We start from the raw sequence: 21,272 nt of genomic DNA, 5'->3' as shown, positions 1-21,272 counted from the left end.
AATATCTAACTATTTTAATTAATTAAACATAATAATTTTTATTTTTAGGTGTGAATTAACTTTTAAATTGCACAAATAAAATAAATTTTGAAACTTTCTCATATACATGGTCTAATGACAAAAACATTGCAAGTCGACATGAAAATGTCAAATTCGATTCGCCTTTCCCCATATTTATTAAGTAGCAATTTCCCTCTCAACTTGTAAGTAAACACATAAATTAATTTTGTTGGCAAATCAATTATATATGAACTTGTTGATATTGGTAATTAGCTCCATTTTTGCAAATTAGCTTGCAAGTTGATGGGGCAAATTGCCAATTGACAGACAATTAACTTACAAGTTGAGGGGGCAAATTGCCAAAATAGGCTAATATTGTACATAATCAGCAAATTCATGACTGATTTGCCCACAAAATTAATTTATATGTTAATTATTCATTGCTTACAAGTTGAGGGGGCAAATTGCTACTTAAATTTCTAATAAATATATATAATTATTTTAAATGAATTAATTGATTCATATTCCAACACAAAATAAATGTCATTTTTATTTTTATTTTGGTACATAGTACACGAGATGTCTGAATAGGTCGGCACCTTTAAACCTTCCACATTCAGACTAATCACCACTCGAGTCGGGTAAGTCACTTGCAGGAGGTAAAATTCTAGCCCCAAATTTTAAGTGGCTGTATAAATGTCATTTTTATTGACAATGCAAAATGCACCAATAAAAAATTGGAAATTAATATATTATTTCCTCGGTCTCGTTTAAGAAGGGACATATCACACTTTTACATGTCCCACTTAACAAAGTCATATCGTGTTTTCTGTCAATTTATATAATTTTATCTCTTTTATCCATTTTTTGTTCTATAGTTAATGACTATTAGTTATATATAAAGGGATAAAAAAAACTATAGTAATTAATGCTTTGTTAATCTATGTGTAAAAATCATTTGTCCCTTCTTAAATGGGATGGGAGAAGTATTATATTTTAAAAAAAATTATAATAAGATAAAAGCAAAAAACTAGTCAAAATAACAAATTTAATTAACTTAACCATTTTTTTTAATTAACATCTTTATGCAATAACCTATTATTTTGGGAAGGAGGGAGTATTTATTATTTAATTTGATTTTTTTTAGAAATGGTATTACATGTATATATTCTATAATCAAAATTGAATTGATATTTTAATTTTGTGACTATATAACTTTTAATTTCATTAACAGCAGAATCAATTTACAATACTCTAGCGGAAAATAGTATGACGATGTTAATTATTCTAACAAACTTTTTTTTTTGAGGAATTCTAACAAATTCTTAATTTAGATAGAATGTTATAATAATTATGATTTTTATTGCTATTTATTGTAACTTTGAATAAAGCTTAATCATATCATTTTTTATAAAATATTATATAAAGTGTAGTATTCTTAAAAAAAAATGCATTGAAAAATGTAAACTAATAAATTTTAAGTATGATATTTAAAATTTTAGAAACATAAAAAAACTTTGCCGATGAAACTAATAAAAACCTAAAGAATTTATTATATGTAAAAATATTAATTTGTATTTATCAAGTTAACAATTTTAGGATGAAAAAAATAGAAATAGGGGGATTCTGCAATGGATATGCTTGTTTTGAGTAACCAAATTAAAAGTGACCAAATTAACTGTAATAATACTAAACTAGAGCCCCAACACCCTCAACATTAAGACAGCATGCCTTTGTTTTAAGTTTCATATTATCTAACAGATAGACCATAAACAGCAATTCCATGATTGCTTCAACAAATAAAATTAACATTTTTTTGGTAGTGTCACATTAAAATGTTAAAAAGTAAGACATCATTTGTGATACCAAAGAATTGCACTTGATCTTCAAGACAGCAAAAGGGCTGTTAAGAGTAGAAAATCTGCTGCAGACACAAATTTACTGGCCCCGGTTTACCATTTTACAATCAACTAGTAATTGACACACAGCATACAAGAATATGCATTATGACCATAGATTCTCATAATTAACACCAGCAAAAATTCCATTTGATGCTACACTAAGAATTTTGAGTTATTAGATACGTACATTTATTCACGCTTAGTTCAAATTTCAACAGTTTCAATCCGTATAAACTGCAGTGGTCATTTTTTCTTCATCCGCGTGCTCCACAATATAATATAGCTCTACTTTTCTGCTGATACACTATGCTACTTAGAATTCTGCTGCCTCGATTTACAACTGATGGAGCTGACCAGAAAATAGAAAAAAAAAAGATCTTGAATGCATGTAAACAAATAAAAGTTGACACCAACCATGTATTGTATGTACCCTTAAATAAGTTAAATTCATAAAAGTCTGTCCGATTCGTGTTAAACGCTGACCAATATCTTCTGTCATTCATTACCTTGGTCATAGCATACTTAACATATCCTACAGCATCTTATACCTCACAAGAAATACCATACGAGGTCATAAGTGGTATTTAACTTCATCATCCGACAAAATCAAAATCAAGGATATACATTAAGAGATGTTCATAAGTTATCAGCTATGTTGCACAGAAATATTGAAACATAGGAAATGCTGAAACAGAAAACGGCAGAACTATTTTTTACAAGAATATGTTATAAGTGTAGAGTTTTGAAAATTCGGATGCGTTTCAGGAAGTAGAAACGAAACACTAAAATGTAGGACTTAACATGTTTTCGTATAACATAGGTTATCAGCGCAAGAATTCCAACAACAGCATTATTAACAGCATATATCAGTACTTCTGACATCAGCAGAAAATAATAACTCAGTCAAAAAATACAAGTATAATCAACAGATGAAGAATTACTGGCACCAAAAGTTTCAAAATCTAGTATACCTTAAGATGCACATGTGATCTTGCTCCGTTCCTGCTGATACATGATCTCTGACAACTCGCATTTGCTTCCAGCCTTCCAATCACATAAAGCACTACCTTTCGCTGGAGAAGTTCGTTGTTTCCTAACAGATTGTCAGTCCAGGGTTCCCTTGCTTAAATCTGACACTCTTAAGTGTTTATACCTGTTTGATCTACATTCAACTTTTGAAAAAAAAAATCCACTCTTAGATGAATTTCATGATATTGCTGCAATGCCAAGTGGTATTACTCAATGGGAAACTGAAAACAGTTACATTTAAAAAGAAACTTCTACATCATCTACATGTCTGTAGGAGTAATTAGCCTCTAACTTCAAGTCTTCAAGTTTCAACAATATGAAACAGTAACAAAATAAGCAAACTATCTGCATGTGTCTATTATAACGAGCTTGAAGACAATAGAAAAAGAAAAACAGGCTGCAATCTCATAATCCACCCAATTATTTGCAAATTTTAACTTAAAAGAAAAGACAAGAAAGGAGAAGCGACAGAGAACGGCAAGTTTCGACATATTCATTACTTTGCAAGTATTCTAGTACAGTCATTTAAACTCTGCCACTATAGGTCATAAATAAAAATGAAAAAGAAGAAAAAAAATGAAAGGTGGGTACTGTGTCCTGCTTCTTACAAGGAGAGAAGCTGCCTGAGCAGATATTTATCATAATCTACAGCTACAAATTAACCAAAACGGATTGACCAACATAAAAATCCAATATCAATATCCCTGTCATCTAGAAGGAATACTATTATCAGCAGAAACTAAATTTCTGACCTCCACCAAATGTTCATCATTTGATATATGGAGGGAAAGACGGAGATTCGTCACCATTGCTTCTTGCTCCCAACTCAAAGGCCCTGATGCATATAATGCCTCCATAGTGCATCGGTAGGCATGCAATTCTAATCTATGGACTTCAGCGGCTAATTCCTCCTTTGTGGGAATGAAAATATTTCCTTCCTCATATCCCCGGTGACAGAAAGATTCTGCATCACTACAATCACCGTCAATAAAACCCGCTTGATGATGTATTCTAAAGTAATTGTTCCTAGTGATGCTACAACTGCCGATGGAGCTAGTGACACTATCTTCGTCATTGGATTCTAATTCTATTGCAGAAGAACATCCAACAGCACCAGTTTGTTTTCTTCTCTCCATATCCATTTCAGTAAGATCAGTTTGGCTGTATAGAGAAGAATGTATGAATTTTTCACCCGTCCTTTCCTTTGGTAATGCAACATCATCTACATCTTCTGAAAATAAATACTGATTTGTTGCAATCAGTCGATGGAGCCTGCCCTCTTTTTCAACTGATCTATACTTTTGGACAGCACCATCGTATGTTTCAACTGGTTTAAAGTCATAAGGTCCTCGCTTCAAAGTTCTACAAGAGGCAATGTTGGAATCATGGAGTTTCTCATTGTTCCGCATAAGAAAGGGAACACCCTTTCTTATTTTTTTCAATTCAACATTGTTCTGAACATTTCGCTTGCACTTCAGAGTTAACTTTTCATCATGCTTTGCATCTTCACAACTGCCAGAAACCTGGACATAATGCAAAACAAATAAACAATAGGTCATAAGAATCAACATAAAAGGAATATGACCAATGTGAGTCCAAATTAAAAACAGAGACTAAAAATTTAGATCCAAAATTAGAACTTGACCACTTTACAGATAAAATCCATGCTTTGCTACACATTGATACTCAGCATAGCACAAAAATTTCAACTAAACAGTTCATATCTAAGGTCAAAGTTTAGCTTTAAGTATTCAAAGTTTCTAACAGCAGAAATTGTAAGGAAAACCAAGTTATTTAAACAGGAAGTACCTTTCCAATCACGGTCCATTTCTCATCTTGCCAATACTGTCTAGCCCGGATGCCAAATATGCTCACTTTGAATTCAAGAGATGATCCCACTATCCTGACCAAGAAGCGTTGTTTGCTTAGTAACTTTAAAATGGTAGCCATTTTCCAAGAGAAATCGTCAAACACCTCTACCACATCTCCAGGAGCCCAAGTCTCCACAATTTCAGGTGATGGAGGGCGAGGCCGAATTTCCTTCCTACGTATCTTCTCCACTGCTGTCTCACTGACGATGCCCGCCTGCCCTTCAAATCTGACCGTATAAGTATGGCCATTGCCACATAAAATCTCCGCACAACGCCAGAAGAATGAAGGGACACCGTTTTTGCTCAAGACTTCTACTTTACTCCCTTTCTTAAATCTCATGGCTGCTATGATGTCACGAGTCTGTAAAAAGAGATAATTAGATCAAGAGTTAGCAGAATCAACAGGAATGGCTGTAAATATTAAGAACTAAACAGCCATACGAAAAATAAATGAAATAGAGTTGCAGGAACCAAAGAGCTATTTGACATAATTCAAAAACCACAAGACTTTAGGTGATCAATCAAAACAGATTAAGTCAATCAAAACATCATCATCAGGCAAGAACCCAACTATGTCTAAATATTCAGAGATAAACCAAGATACTAATACTACATGATTTCTCATTTCTATAGTCTTCTAGGCCAAAAATACTCAATTTTTAACAATTACAGCTATAAACATAATGACATAAAGAACACCTTACCATTATTTCCATGTAAAATATATAAACAAGAAGAAGACAGTCATTAGATACCATTCACTACTGATTCAGCAATAATCACAGAATAGACTCTAAGCTCTGTTTGGTTATTGAGAAAATGCAGGAAAACAAAATTATAAATCCATAAATTAACAATAATTCAGAAACGAAAGAAACAAATCCAAAAGGGCCTATAATTAGTATATCACTAAGTTGAAGTTTTATTTCTATTTTAAATACACAAAAAAGCAGCTAATAACAGAAACCTTTTCTAAAAGGCAAAAACAAAAAGATTAAATACAGATAAAAATCCCCATCCTTTACTATTGTTTTCTTTTTCTTTTTCTTACCGTTTTCTCAGCAACCAAACAGAGGTCAAGCACAAAAAGACAAATGAACTGAACAATAATTCAATACAAAAATCAAACTTTTCTGCATTATACACTGATCAAACTAAACCCAGATGAAAAATCCAAGGAAATAACAGAAACAATAGTGAATTCAATCAAAACAAGAACAAATGCAGAAAAATAAAATTTAGTAGTTGATAATTAAAATTAAAATAATATTTTTAAAAAAAAAAGAGATTTTCAGTCACCTTTTTTTCTTTGTTTTTTTTACTTTGATTCTTTTCTCTCTATCTCTTCCAATTCACAAAGATTGTTAATGTTAGTTGTGGTTGTGATTTTTGGGTGTGGATTATTTGATCATGGAGAATAATGGCATTATATTTGTTATTAGTTATGAAAAAGGCCAATTTTTATTTTTATTTTCTATATAATTTCACATTAAAAGAATTATTAATTAACAAGGAAAAGGGGAATATTAGTATGGTTTACATGCTAAGTTGCCAACTGCCCAAGAATAGCTTGTAGAGGTGGGATTATTATTAACTCTTCCATTTCATCTTAATTATGATTTACAAAATTAAACTTTTCACTTTTTTAATTTGAATTAAAGCTCTACAACTATTATTCATGTGTTGATTTTTTTCATATGGGATAATTTTGTATATTCTTTTTTTTATTATAATGTAGGAGGAGGTGATTAATAACTAAGGGTTTCAAATCTATTTATTTATTTAAAAATATTAATACAAAAAAATTATAATTAGGGATAAATGCTTGTAGGAGGAATGAATTCACGACCTTAACAAAATGATGTCCGACTCTTATACCATTTAGATTAGGAATAAACTTTTATAAAATAATATTTATATCCAAAAAATTTGTTTCTGTGCAATTCTCCTTTGAAATTAGAAAATCAGTAAAAATCAATTCTTTGAATTAGTTATGTTTGTTTTTATGTTAAAATAAAGGTTTATCTGAACTAATTTTATAAATATATTGGGCTGCACCCCAAACTATAATTTAGGAGTATGAATATTCTTCTATAATCCATCAAAAGCCTGAAAATGTATATGTATCTTCTGTCAATAGTTTATTTACTGATTTAATTATTAAAAATACTTTTTTTTCGTTTATCTCATAAAAAATTGTCAATTTTTTTAATTTTTTAGTTTGCAATTTTTGAAATTTGAAAAGTTGCAGGTGATTGTTGTCCATGTGGCTGCCAAGTCACCTTGCCTAATGATCACTTGAAAATAAGAAACTTTTTTGACTGTTTTTTTGGTCAAACGCTAACTCGCTTAATTATATCGAAAATTACATGAACGGTTTTTTAACATATTGAATAAACTATTACAGAAATGATGATGAAAGCTGTAAAAATATAATCATCGAATAGGGCTAAATTAACCATCAAATGTCATCCAAATACATAAGGCAAAATAACTAGATCTAAAAATTATATATAGTTGAAAGATAATAATAAATTACAAATCTAAATAATTGCAATAAAAAAAGTCATAAATTTAAAATTTAAAGAACAATAACTAAGTTGAAAAAAAATCTAAATTTTTAGTTAACCTTTCAAGTAGACGATTTCTTGCAAAAACTCCATTTTTAAAGAAGAAAATATTCCATAAAAATAATAAATTCATGAAGAGTAGATAAACTCAAAATAAAAGAAACAACAATAAACTTACTTATATGCTAAAATCATTTATTTTCGGCCTAATGTCTCAAAATTCCCCGACCTTTTAGTCCCTTTTTAATCCTATCATGACGTTGAAAACTGGTCAATTTTACCCTATTTCGCATTTTTGTTTTCAATTGTACCCTGAAATATTAAATTGACTTTTTTTGGTTTGGAAAAAATTAAAAAACGTTCTCCATGTCTAACATATATTAATTGTATATGTTGAAAATTTATTTAGATTTAGTTAAATTAATTAATAATTTAAATTAGTTTTAATTTGATTATAGTTTTTAATTAGTTTTTAAAAATAAAAGACTTATTTGTATTTTTTTTAATGGAAATAAATTTTATTTTATTTTTAAATTTAGTAAATTAAATGATTTCATCATTTAAATAAAAAAATTGTGAAAAATTTAAAAATTAGGGTACAATTGAAACGAGAAATTGCAAAATAGGGTAAAATTGATCAATTTTCAACGTTTGAGTAGAATTGAGAAGGGCTTAAAATGTCGGGAGTTTTTAATGTATTAGCCTTTATTTTATAGGATTTATAAGAAAATTTGAGTGTGAGGAGGTGATTTTTAACTAAAAATTAGTTAAAAATCAACTTTCCCTAGAAGAGACTATTAAGGTTTGTAAAAGGAAAAGAAGATAGTTGAGAGGGAAATTTTTTACTGGTTTTATTGGGTGATTTTTATTAAATGTCCCTAAACTTTCGTCTCTCTTCCTCAACTGTCTTTGAACTTTAATTCATACCCCAGTCGTTCTTAAACTTTAATTTCATATCCCAAAGGTTTCTGATGTCATTTTTATAATAACTTTGTCCAATTTATTGACCTGAAAACGTGACTAGACACTTAGGTGGTTCAAATTAAAAATGGTGAGATGAGGTTTATTTGGAGAAATAAAAAAATAAATTGGACGGAGTTATTATAAAATTGACGTTAGAGATCTTTGAGATATGAAATTAAAGTTCAGAGACAACTGGAATACAAATTAAAATTTAAGGCGATTGGAGAAAAGAGATAAAAGTTTAGGGACGGTTGGTAAAAATTACCCAGTTTCATTCATATGCAAAACTTTCAAGAGCTTTAATTTTAGCCTAAATTTTTATATTGTATTTCAACTATGTACATGTTTTCACTTGAAGAAAGTTATCTCCACATGGCTTCTTTTTTTTTTCTCTCCAAACCTACCGAAATTTAATAGTGGTCACTTCTTTTTATTCTGCATATTAAAATAAAACAAATTTTAATTTTTATGTGTTTCCTCCTTCCACAGCCTCCTCACTTCATGTGTGCTTCTTATTCTTCCTCTAATTTATCATTTTTTAATGATTATTTTTTATAAAATGTTATTGATTTTGACTCCCAGAGCTCTCATTACCGCCGCCATGGCTAAACTATTGTCCAAATTATATTATACTAGTACGAAACCCTCGCTTCGCTTCGCATCAGAATTTATATTTCTATTCGAAAAAACAAACACATTAAAATTTGAATAAAATGAATAAATAATATGTAACATTAATTAAGTATTTTATAATAGCAAGTTAGCTATATATAAATACTAAAAGGAGATAATTAATTTTTTTATTATTAATATATTTTAGTTGAAAATAGCTTCTTTATTTCATCAATACAACTAATTAGTCAATATGTATTCCACATCAAATTATTGTAATATCAGTTTCAATAACCCCATAACATTATTTTCGTACGTAATAAAATTTCCAACTCAATTCTAATTTTTTTAAAAATACAACTATATAGATCAATAGAATCCAAATTTATCTTTAACTTCAAAAATTTAGTTTTTCAATAAAATTTAGTTTTTATTCAAAACTCTATCTTGTTGATCGATCTTCATTAACGAAACTCGTGTTATATCAAAAAACCAAAAAATTAAAAAAAGACAACTAAAATCAAAAATAAAAAGATTCGAAAAAATAAAATTTAAATAAAAAAATAAAAACTAAAATATGTATGTTGTTAGAAGTGCGCCAATTCGGTGCAATTCAACCGAAGCAAACTAAAATTATGTTAAAATGGAAATAAATGATAAAAATATATGGAAAATAAAATATTGACATGAAAATTGTAGATAATTTTTGGAAAAAAAATATGATTCAAAATCTTATACGTCTTTTAATCGTATCAAAAATAATCTGATTCAATTTAAGAAAAATAAAATTATTAATAAACCATATAATAAAGAATCAAACAATTAAAATAAAATTAACTCCTTAATTTATATTTCAGTTTCAGCACATCAACATTGAGTTTGAAACCTATTTAATAGAACACGTCGTCGATTAAGCTAAATTCAAAAATTTACCAACCAAAAATTCAAAATAATAGCAAAATCATGAATAAATACCACTTCTAAGATATTCATCATCACATGATCTATTTTATTATATATGAATTTTATTTCTTTTGTTATAAACACTAAAAATAAAAGAGAGCGAGAGGTGAAATGTGAATATGGAAAACTAATAATAAAATTGATAGGTAATAAAAATTAGGTATAATTTTTCTTTTAATGTTATATATATATGATTTTTTTGTCTTATATACTAAAAACTTTATAAACTTGAATATTAAGTTCAAGAATAAACTTAGACACCAATTTTAAAATTAAGGATAAACATAAACGTCAAAGTTATGATATGATATTGTTTAATGATTTTTTAATTAAAAAAATTAAACTTTTATAATTCATAATCCGTGCAAAACTAATTTTAGCAAAAGAAATTTAAAAATAAAAATAAAATTGACTCTTTAAATTAGAAAATATAGAAATTAACAATAGACATCCATAGTATAAATAATTTTGAAATTATTGTAAAAAAGAGAAATAATATCAAAGAGTAGTTCTTTGTAAAAAAAAAAATTAAAATTGAATTTTTATAAAACAACACATTTCACTCGACAATACATAGACCTTTCCATCCAACAAATAAAACGGCATCATTTTATTGAGTGTTAATTGTGTAATTATCTCTATAATTATGGTCTTATCATAAAGAGAAAATCCACTTGCAATTGGGCTTATTATAATATAATAGAAAAACATGGACATTTATATGGGATTGTAGATGAAGTTACATAAATAGGCATACAAATAGCTTTGAATATAGTATTAGAATATGAAATTATTACTACATTATGAGGGGCTTTTAGTAAAGTGAACCCAAAACACTGTTCATGAACAGTGTTTTGGGTTCACTTTTATACTATTATATAGATATAGATACTGTAATTAACTACTATTTCCTAATAAAATTTAAACAATTGGCAACTGAAATTAAGAAAAAGCATCGTACAAATGATTTTAAAAATATATTTCCTCCCCAGTTAAAATTAGAAGACATGAAAATAATTTATATATTATAAAATGAGAGAGAATGTGTAAAATTAAATAAATAAATTATAGTTTTAAATATATTTATTTAATTGATTTGAAGAATTTTATTTCAACTGTAATCTTTTCAATTAAATTAATTTTGGTCATGTGTTAGTCACTGAATAGTGGCATATTGAAACCACATACATTTGGATGGTAATAAAAAAACAGAAGATAAGTACAAGAAAATAAATCATTAAAAGATTGTCACATGAGCAAAATTAAGTTCAATTGAACTGAAATAAAACTATATAAATCAAATAATAATTGACAAAATTATAAAGTTTAATTAGAATTAATAAAATCAATAAATGTTTGGATTTCTTCTAGTGATTATGCCTTATTCAGTATGTTATTTATTTTTAATTTAGCTATAGTTAGGATTTACCTTTTTAAAATTTTCTAAAAGCCAGATTTGCAATCTTTAGTCAGTTAAAAAGTGGCGAATTTTCTTATTTACGTTGATGAGAGAAGTGGCAAAGTTTTTGCTAACGTATACTTATGAGTTATGAGGTTGCATAAACCAAACTTAACAAACTCTTGAAGATATGCATCATTCATTTGAGGGCTGAATATATAGTTTGACCTCTGAACTTGTACCCATTTACCCATCTAACCCCTGAACTTAACGTCTCATCTGTCGAACCTCTGAACTTGTTAAATAAGCCGATTTGACCTCTGAACTTGATAAATATGTAAACATTAAACCCCTCCGTACATAATTTCTTCTAGAATATTTTAAGTGACAGGTGGACACGAAAGGGTTCAATATTTACGTATTTATCAAGTTCAGGGGTCAAATCGAATTATTTAACAAGTTCAGAGGTTCGATAGGTGAGACGTTAAGTTCAGGGGTTAGATGGGTAAAAGAGTACAAGTTCAGGGGTCAAACTATATATTAAGCCTTCATTTGAGTGCTATTTTCTGCTTCATTAATTGGTTTACACATGTGACTATATTGTACTCCAAATATGCTCTTCATGCCCTAAAACTATATCATCAATTTTGCTTGATCATGAATAGAGAAAAATTAAGTGAATTAAATAAAGTAAGATTGTGGGTTTGATTATTATTATTTTTTCTTTATTATAAGGATTAGAGAAGATTACAAAATTAAATGTAATATTCTCCTCACGAGGTTAACTTTAAGAGATTATAAATAAAAGAGTTAAATATTCACCAACTTTACACGTTTTTTCATTTTTTTGCCGTTTAAAAATTATCATTTTCATACACGAACTACCAATTTTTCTCAAATTCATAGGGGCATGAATGACCCTTTTCCCAATAAAGTAAGATTGTGGGTTTCATTATTATTTTTCTTTTATTATAACGGATTAGAGAAGATTATAAAATTAAATGTAATATTCTCACCACGAGGTTAACTTTATTAGTAGATTATAAATAAAAGAGTTTACACGTTTTTCATTTTTTTCGCCGTTTAAAAATCATCATTTTCATACACGAACTACCAATTTTTCTCAAATTCATATACCGTCCAAAAATTCGGTGAAAATTGCTGAGTTGGCAACCAGATAGTGACATGTCATAACGAATCATATGGTGACATGCCATGTATTTTTTCCGGACTTTTGAACGGTGTATAAGAATTTGAGAAATTGATAGTTGGTGTATGAAAATGACGATTTGTAAACGGCGTGATTATAATGATGAAAACGTGACATTACCTCTAAATAAAATGCTGATTATATTTCAAAAAAATTATACTAAACTTATGACAAACAACTAAAATAATAAACTAACTAGCGTTTATCTCATGCAATGGTTGTATCATGTTATATTTACAAGTAGTTAATGAGCATTTGAGATAGAGAATATTTTAACTATTACTACTTATTTTTTTTAATTATTAAACATTTCACATGGCTAACATAAAATTGTTTTGTTATACTAATAATAAAAGCGCGCGACAATGAGTAATTTTTCTAAACTAAAGCATTCTTTTTCTTTGAAGCATCACAAAAATCAAAATCATTGTTGATTCACATGAAAATGGAAAAGGGCGATGAAACAAATTTCCATGATAAAAATTTGCATGACATTAACATGAACCTAAATAAATATCAATTAAATTAATGTAAAGTCTTGAAAGAGATGCATAAAAAGAAAGACCAGATAGGTCAAACCAGACTCATGCCATATTAATTTTCAATAGCAGCCAAAGTAAACCAATTTTGCCCTTTGACTCTAACCAGAAAATAGAACCTTTCAACACACAAATTTTATGAGTTCTAATTCTTCATTCTTTTTTAATAAATTTTTTTGATGAATTCTTTTTTTTAATGACCATATAAACTTCCAATTCCTTATGTTGAATACTATTATACTATTGCATGTCTAATATCAATAAACAATGGATAATTACTTAGACGTTTATCGTAATTAGTAATTACTACACTACTACATAAGTCACTTTCAGCAACACCGGACAAGTGTTGTTGTATGTACAAAAACTGTTACCTTAAATGTATTGCAACGCTTTTCAATCAGCTACATTTGCGGCCGCTGCAATAGGTTTTAATAGCTATTGCAACATTTTTTTTATACTATTGTAATAGAAATAAAATCGTTGCAATTTATAACAAAAGCAACGGTTTCAAACATCTACTGTAACAGTTTTGTAATGCATTTTAGGCAACATTTATTTTTTTAAGGCAACGATTTGTATAGTACTATAGGCAACATTTATTTTAATAAGGTAACGATTTGAATAATACTTTAGGCAACAGTTATTTATATTGATGCAATAGTTTGGCAAAAACTTTAAACAACGGTTTGTATAAAGCACGCAACAGTTTATATTGGAGGAACAAGAATTAAAAACGGAAATTAAAATTATTCGCTAAATTTAAAAACGGAAAACATTCACTAAAATAGTATAACAAAAAATATTCACCAAAATTAGAAAACGGAAAATATTCATAAAATTCAAAGTCGGAAAATATTTCATCCATCCATTACATCACAAACAGAAAATGTTCGCCAAAATATTCATCAAAAATAACGATTATACTACTAAACATTGTGCGCCTTTTCTCCTACGTCACCATTTTCCACAAATATCTTCATGAAATCCTGCAAAACCACAAACAATAATACTCAGAATATGCAAACATGATACATAATAAGATAAATGTGCAAAGAACGAGTACTTAACTAGAGAAGCTGTCACTCAAGATTGAGCCAACGTCTGCAAATGAAAACAATATTATTCAATTTCAGCTCAATGCTTAATACGCTGCACACCACTTTAACTAGACTGAAGGTATCATACCTCTTCTTGCGAGTTGAAGTACATGAATCGTGTATAGTTTAGGAAATTCAAGACCTTAGAGGTGTATATATCCGCATACCTGTAATTTTACGACAGTGCAATTAGCACAATCCAACCAATCAAATATTCAACATTCAATGGAGGAAGAACCAAAAGTGCATACTTGTCAATTTGGCCATTGTAAACAGAAGGCTGCTTATAGCCAGCTGGTATGTCAACCAAACAGTGAATTTCCGAACTGCTAATACGATAAAACAAGATCAGAGAAGGGTCAGCTAGAATAACATGTCCATGATTTGCATACGGAAGATCACAGTTCTCCAAGATCAAGGCAACAAAATAAGAGGGAATTTCAACCTGCATCAACCAATGAAAATGAGTTCAGTACAACTGAAAGCTAGTCAAAGTAGCAGACAAACTTTTAATCTGAAGTTGAAATAGTAATCCTCACCTTAGATTTGCAAAGTGATTTTTTCAGTTCGATTCAGTTTATACTTTAGAGAGATGCTTGAGCAAAATGCTTAATCTAATGTGATTTACACAATTTTTACCAATATTTCTAATAGTTTTTGTCTGCCACTTTGATTTGTTTGCAAAGTGCTTAAGCTAATGTGATTTACACAGTTTTAGTTCTATCATGAGATAATGAAAACAAATCAAAGTGGAGACAAACTTCTCGTTATCCTTTTGCATATTAAAAAAATATTTTGCATATGGTTAATCTTATCTGATCTGGGCTGATATAAAGCTTGGGACTCATCCAGCTGAGCTGAAAGGATTGACAAACAGGCTCCTTTCTTTGGAGATAATTTTGTCCAGGAGCCCAAGCTTAAGAAATTTGAATATTCAACCTTCAAATCCTCAATTGGTGGTTTGTCTGTTTGAAGAAGATGATAACTCATAAAATTGTTCAATGAATGAAAATCGCATGAACGAGACATCTACGAGTTGTTCATAATAAGCTATCTATAGTTGCATTAACTCAATGTGAAGTTACATCTAGTTCAAATATTTAGAGACTTGCAAATGTATGGAGCGAGATAAAAAAACATAGGGAAACTTACACTCCAGGTACAAGTCCATTGCCCGGGACAGATTCTTTAAGCCGGTTACTCCTTCAAGTAAAGAAACAATAGGTGTAAATGTCATGTTAAACACATCTGGTGCCAACTGCAGTGTTTCTACCCACTTAGCATGACTTTATTCAAGATCATCGCTGCCTCTCCTTCTAAATATCATTGATAATCCTACAAGAGCAAATTGATTTGTCACTGGTTTTTGACATTTCACACTAAATAAGCATTTTGAGGAAAAATAAAGCAAAAGAAAAACAATTTCTTGTATGAAAAATAAGAAAAGAAGCAAAATACTATAAGACTGGATTCTATCAAGCAGGGGTGAATCAAGAAAGCCGTCAACAGAAGAATGTCCAAGAAAAATAAATGTAAGATATATTTAAAAATGAGATATCTTAATTAAACTAAATGCCGTAACGCTTACCTTGTCCTAGGACTTGACATGATGATTATAAAAATGAGGCCAGGAAATCCATACATAAACTGATAAACACAACCAAACATAAAAGGAAAGATTGTAATAGTACCTTGCCAAGATCAGAGAGAATTTCGACTTGACACTGATGTTTGCACATAATCTGCTGAACTTGTTTTGCAATTTTTTCAAAGAATATCTTAGCATCATCTTCTCCAATCTTACCCTTTAAAGTTGTAATTTCCAAACCTTGTCGAGATCATTAAGATTCATTTGGCCTGTGCCAAAACAATAAGTGGGCTAACTGAAAATAAGAGCTTAACTGCATAAATCCCTTGCAAGAAAATTCTAACATCTAATTTAATCATCACAAATTGCATATGGATAATTGTTTACACACGGATAATCGTGTAGTCTAGCATGAATTACAACAAAAATATGTCACCATATGGATAATTGTTTATTTACATGTTTATGGAAGCAACAGATAACTGGGAAATAATGCAACATATTTTCTTATTCTTACCTCAAAGGAAAACATGGTCTCTCCACCTTTTTATAAAAAAAATATTTTTAACAAAAAAGACGCAACCTGCACAAAGTTAGTAAAAATGATCTAAGATTATTTTGAACCTTTTGTACACAGATATTTTTTAGCACAAAATGAAACCACAAATATCATTACTTAAATCCATTATTAATCAAATATATAGATTACAGATGATACACTTCTAAAACCTAACAAATTATAAATCAATACACTTCTAAAACCTAAAAGTTTATAGATCAATACATCTAAATTCCATATGTAAAATGCTAGGATAATAATAGTACTGAATTAGCAGCAAGTTTCATTGAGACATTTCTACAAACACTTGGATTAACTTTGCAAAAAATGAAATTAAGGAAGAGAGACGGAGAAAAAACGGAAAAACAAACCTATTCATATCCCAAAGCCAACCGTTAAGTTGAGCAATCAAAGCATTCGTAGCCAAACTCTTTGAAATGCCTTTAGCTATGTCCATCGAAGATGATAACCGTCTCCCTCCTTCCTTCACGGTCCCATTCGACAAGCTAATCCTACAAAAACAAATGAAATAATTAGAATTCAAATTAATTAAGCGAAAACTTCGATGCATTAGCAGTGAATGAAGTGGAGTTTTGTTAATTTTGTTATTATGTCGTGCTCGAGCGATTGCAAGCGCGAGATTTGCTATTCTTTGATGGATTCGAACAATTTGATGCGTTCTTCGATTACCGCGTTGAGATAAGCTTCATCTTTAGTATGAGAAGCCTTGGCTGTGGCGTTATTAGCGGCGGACATTGTGGAGGCAGGAAATGACGAGAGAAATCTCCGGCGAGTGCGAGAGAGATTAGAAATGAGAAGAGTTGACGGCGAATAGTGCAGAGCAGATCAGAATATAACAGAAAGTTAGCTATGATTTGGAATGCTATGATTTTAGGCTATTGCGACCAGAATTTTTTAATTTGAGGGAAAGATATAAATTGGTTCCTAAATTTTAGTTATATTTTTACATATTCCGAAAGGATAATCCCGACCAAATTAAACTCCTTTCGTAAATATTCGGTACGTAAGACATCAATTTTTTATAGTGTCATATACTGATTTTAAAAATTTATTTCAATATTAAATAGTTTATTGTTCATTAGGACTAAAAATATAATTTGGTATGAAGTGATAAAAGACAACAGTTTAAAAGTGTTGCTAAATTCAGTCAAACTGTTGTGTTTTCTTAAGTTAATGCAGCAGTTTTCCGTATCTGCTGCCTTATGTTATAAATTTTAGAATTTTGTTAATTTCTTTGCAACGGTTTTTAACCGTAACTTTTCTGTTGCCTTCTATGTACTATTGCAATAGTATCGATAGTGTTGCTATGCTAGTGTTGCTGAAAATGACTTATGTGGTAGTGCTACTTCTCTTAACTTCTAAATAATCTACAGTTATTTGTTAAATATTTTAATTTTTTAGAATAATTTTTTTCATTATAAATTTTAAAACTTCAATTAAATTTAATACATTTTCATTCAGTAAAAATATAAAATTTAGTATAATTCTGATTGGTTTTCATTTTTAATATTTTTTTCAAAATTAAATTACACCAAAAATATATTGAATTTAGATTTTTTAAAATCAAACTTAACTGGAATATATTAAATCCAGCTGATTTAGAATAATAAATTTTAATTTGATTTTTCAAAAGAAAAATGTAAATCTATACTATATAAAAACACGGATGTTTGTGGGAGGGGAGGGGGGAGGCATGCAAATTTACTGAATACTTCTTTTCAGTTTACTATTAAATAATGGTTTTATAGTCATTAACTAATTAGTTATTTAATTAATCACTATTATAATTAAAGTTCTAATTAGAATAGGTAGCTAAATTATCTCCAATTTAATTTTTAGTATGTAAAAAAATAACTAAATTGTCTCCAAATTAGTAGAAATACCTATTTTTTAGTTTGATTGAACTACAAAATTAAAATACTGTATTTGGTCAATATATTATTATTTAAATTTCTAGCTATTATTTTTAAAGAAATTATTAATAAAATTAAATTAATTATTTAATTATGGTTATTATAAAACCAAAAGAAGAATAAATTCAGTATGGAAAAAAATTTAATAACCGAATATATTATATTTACTTTTACAAATTTTTTAAACTAATTTAATATTAATTATAAATAAAGAATTGATATAATTATAATAAATTTACTAATATGTTCATTGAGAAGTTACGTTACGAGTCACGTGCATAACATGTAATGTGAAACTAGTACTTATAAATATGTTAATGTTTATTAAATACATATAAACGTTTTTTTAAAAATATTTGAATTGCTTTATGATTTTATTGACTTTTTTGAAAAATAAATAAATTCATGGATCAAATTGAATTTTATTTTTGATATTGAGACTCAAAAACTCACGAAAAAAGATAGCAGTAAATACGTTGTGAAAAAGAAAACCAGATATAACTTTTAAAAAAGCCAGAAGGAAATAGTAATTACAATTTGGATGTCAAGAAGTTTTAGTAATTATGCTTAATGAAAATTAGAGCAAATTGTCAAAGTTTGTTATTAGCAGATGGATTATGTTTTCACATTAATCTGATGTAGATAAATTGGTTGACAATTGTTTTCCATTGCCTGTTTAAAGGTATGGGATATTAGAAATATTATAATTCGACCTACATTGAGATTTCCTCATGTTCAAATGAACATAATAGGTCATGTATACTAATTTACATCATTCATTACAAAATGAATGATGTAGATTAATTTAACTAAATTTTAAACTTTTTTGATCTATACTATTCATTTTGTAATGAATGGTGTAAATTTAATGAACTTAATCTCTTATATTCAAATGAATATGAAAAAATTCCAATCTAAAATTTCGAGTGCAATCCCCTTTTTCTAATTAAAATGGACACAAGGCATTAGGTATTTCATTTTGATATACTTTTTTTTTTGAATTCATCAAATTTCATTAAATCGAATATGAAACAGTTATATTTGTAAGAAATTTGGGATAATTCGAAAACAAAACCCGATAACTTGACATTGAACAGACAACATGCTGTCTGATTCGCAGATCTTACTTACGAAAATAAAAATAAATTATTAATTGTTTCGCTAATTAAGTGCAGTCTTCAATCAATCTTCAATCACACTTCATCCATCACCCATCGTCCGCAAACTCTCATTTTGATATACTTCTATATGTATACATGCCTCCAGTGCTTAATATAGAAATAATTGTTGCCTAAATCTTTAAATAATGAAAATTTTGCATATAAGGCATGTCATCACTAGCAATGTTTTAAAAACCGAACCAGTGGCCAAATTGGTAAGGCCATCGGTTTTCGATTCAACCGATTAGTAATTATACAATAAAAAATAAATTGTAGATATGGCGTATGGCCTAACCGGTTAAGCCACCGTGTGAATCACATGTTCTCTTCGGATCAACCGATTCCACCCGGTTCAACCGAATTTTTGGTTTTTAGCGTTAATTGGACCAGACAACGGATCAATTTCGAGTTCAATCGGTTCAACCATTCGGTCCAATTTTTTAATCACCGATCACCAGAAAGTTAGTATATATATATATATATAGATATTGCTGATGAGGAATCCAAAATGCCAAAAGTGGGGTTTGGTGGTGCCTAGTTTATATAGATAGGTGATGAGAAGAGTTAAAGAAATTATATTCAAGCAGATAGATTAGGTTGCCCTTTCGATCATACCGATCTCATTGTGTAATGATAGCTCTTTTAATAATATAATAACATTAATAAATAATGTGGATGATGATAATGAAGATGATATTAATATCTATTATATTTTCCAAAAGTTTTTGAATCAGGATTCTGCTATAGCTCTCTCATAAATTGTGATATATAGTAATTCAATTATCGGGGAGAAAAAAAACTATTATCTATTTTCCGCATACAATATACAAGTGATGAAAATATATTGTGCAAACACAAACAATTTCAAATTCCTCATTATTAGAATTGCAGATGGGTCCTTACTACAAATTTGAACCCTTCATCATATATAGGGGCGTGCAAAAATGGAATAACCCGAATAATCAAACTAATAAAATCAGTTTGATTCGGTTAGATATTATATCAAAAGTTAATTATTTTAATTTAGTTTGATTTTAAACATAATAATCGAACTAGACAAAAAAATTGATCGAACCATTTGAAATTTTTGAAGTTTTTAAATATTCGGTTTGGTTTGATTTTAACAAATAGAACAAAACATAAATTCAGTTTGAACTGCATGAACACATCCAACCATAAGAATGAAGAGAAATAAATAAATAAAGAAAAAATAATTGCGAAACATTGGAAGTGTAATAATGAAGATGAAGATGAAGAATTTAAATTTAAATTCTGAGGAAAAAAAAACTGTCTGTGAAAAGTGGGGATATATATCATTATCCATATCATTATTAGGATGACAACAAAAACAACATGACCACAAATTACATAAAACAAATTCATCTCTAAAAATCTATAGAGAGGATGAATGGTTAATAATAGGATGAGAACAAATCCAAAGAGCAAAAGCACAAATAAATAGAACTATTGGGATAAGATGAATTGCATTTTCTGCCACTGACTTCTGATGCACACCCATTTCCTTTTTTGTGACACCAGACAACGAAGCAATAACATCCGGTGAGAGATTGATCGGAAACTCATCGGACGCCCTGCCAGAAGGCCTATGCATTCTTATAAAGAAAAAAGAGAATTGCAAGATGTGGTATCGAAGGAAAAAGGGGAGAATTGCAGAGGTATATATGGAATAATTCAGCTTGTATGAGTGGACTTTTGTGGAAGGTGCTTATGATGTAATTAAAGGCATGCATTTGCATGTGATCTAAGTTTAGTATATAAGGAACCTAACTATTTCTTCTTATCTCTTTTATAGTTTATAAAAGTTTGAAAAAAGAAATTGCGTGATCAGATCAAAAGAGAGAATGATCAACAAA

The 21,272-nt window shown here is 28.9% G+C and overlaps 1 protein-coding gene and 1 long non-coding RNA gene across 7 annotated transcripts; both read right to left on the bottom strand.

Annotated features, from left to right (window-relative positions):
* Positions 1-1,762: 1,762 nt before the first annotated feature.
* LOC126666050 (uncharacterized) lies at positions 1,763-6,267 on the bottom strand. 4 transcript variants are annotated; one of them, XR_007637747.2, is made up of 5 exons: positions 5,506-5,703; positions 4,740-5,162; positions 3,683-4,453; positions 2,873-3,073; positions 1,763-2,250 (listed from the first exon to the last, which is right to left on the bottom strand). XR_007637747.2 is itself a non-coding variant. In XM_050359006.2 (3 exons), the coding sequence occupies exons 2-3, from the start codon at positions 5,139-5,141 to the stop codon at positions 3,638-3,640; spliced, it is 1,218 nt and encodes a 405-aa protein (XP_050214963.1). In that variant the 5' UTR covers positions 5,142-5,162; positions 6,101-6,267; the 3' UTR covers positions 3,401-3,637. The 4 variants fall into 4 exon arrangements, 3 of the variants coding, with proteins under 3 accessions (XP_050214963.1, XP_050214964.1, XP_050214962.1); XM_050359006.2 differs by lacking the exons at positions 1,763-2,250; positions 2,873-3,073; positions 5,506-5,703 and adding an exon at positions 6,101-6,267 and having other exon boundaries at positions 3,401-4,453; XM_050359007.2 differs by lacking the exons at positions 1,763-2,250; positions 2,873-3,073; positions 5,506-5,703 and adding an exon at positions 5,853-5,974 and having other exon boundaries at positions 3,401-4,453.
* Positions 6,268-13,872: 7,605 nt separating this feature from the next.
* On the bottom strand, positions 13,873-17,193 carry LOC126684932 (uncharacterized). Of its 3 annotated transcripts, XR_007643100.2 has the most exons (8): positions 16,995-17,193; positions 16,676-16,816; positions 15,849-16,014; positions 15,310-15,492; positions 14,409-15,122; positions 14,246-14,324; positions 14,129-14,161; positions 13,873-14,046 (listed from the first exon to the last, which is right to left on the bottom strand). It is a non-coding gene; the product is annotated as an uncharacterized LOC126684932 (long non-coding RNA). The 3 variants fall into 3 exon arrangements; XR_007643111.2 differs by having other exon boundaries at positions 13,873-14,161; XR_008790025.1 differs by having other exon boundaries at positions 13,873-14,161; positions 14,409-14,602.
* Between the last annotated feature and the right edge of the window lie 4,079 nt (positions 17,194-21,272).

This window comes from Mercurialis annua, linkage group LG1-X (genome assembly GCF_937616625.2).
Source record: "Mercurialis annua linkage group LG1-X, ddMerAnnu1.2, whole genome shotgun sequence".
Taxonomy (NCBI): domain Eukaryota; kingdom Viridiplantae; phylum Streptophyta; class Magnoliopsida; order Malpighiales; family Euphorbiaceae; genus Mercurialis; species Mercurialis annua.
This window is presented reverse-complemented; position numbering and strand designations above follow the sequence as displayed.

Bases quoted from the DNA above. Each gene is read 5' to 3' on its own strand.
- LOC126666050 (XM_050359005.2), bottom strand. From the start codon at position 5,559: ATGGTATCTAATGACTGTCTTCTTCTTGTTTATATATTTTACATGGAA. The intron at 5,163-5,505 runs GTAAGGTGTTCT...CTCTTTTTACAG, and splicing joins TATTTTACATGGAAATAATG to ACTCGTGACATCATAGCAGC. The intron at 4,454-4,739 runs GTACTTCCTGTT...CATTATGTCCAG, and splicing joins AATGGACCGTGATTGGAAAG to GTTTCTGGCAGTTGTGAAGA.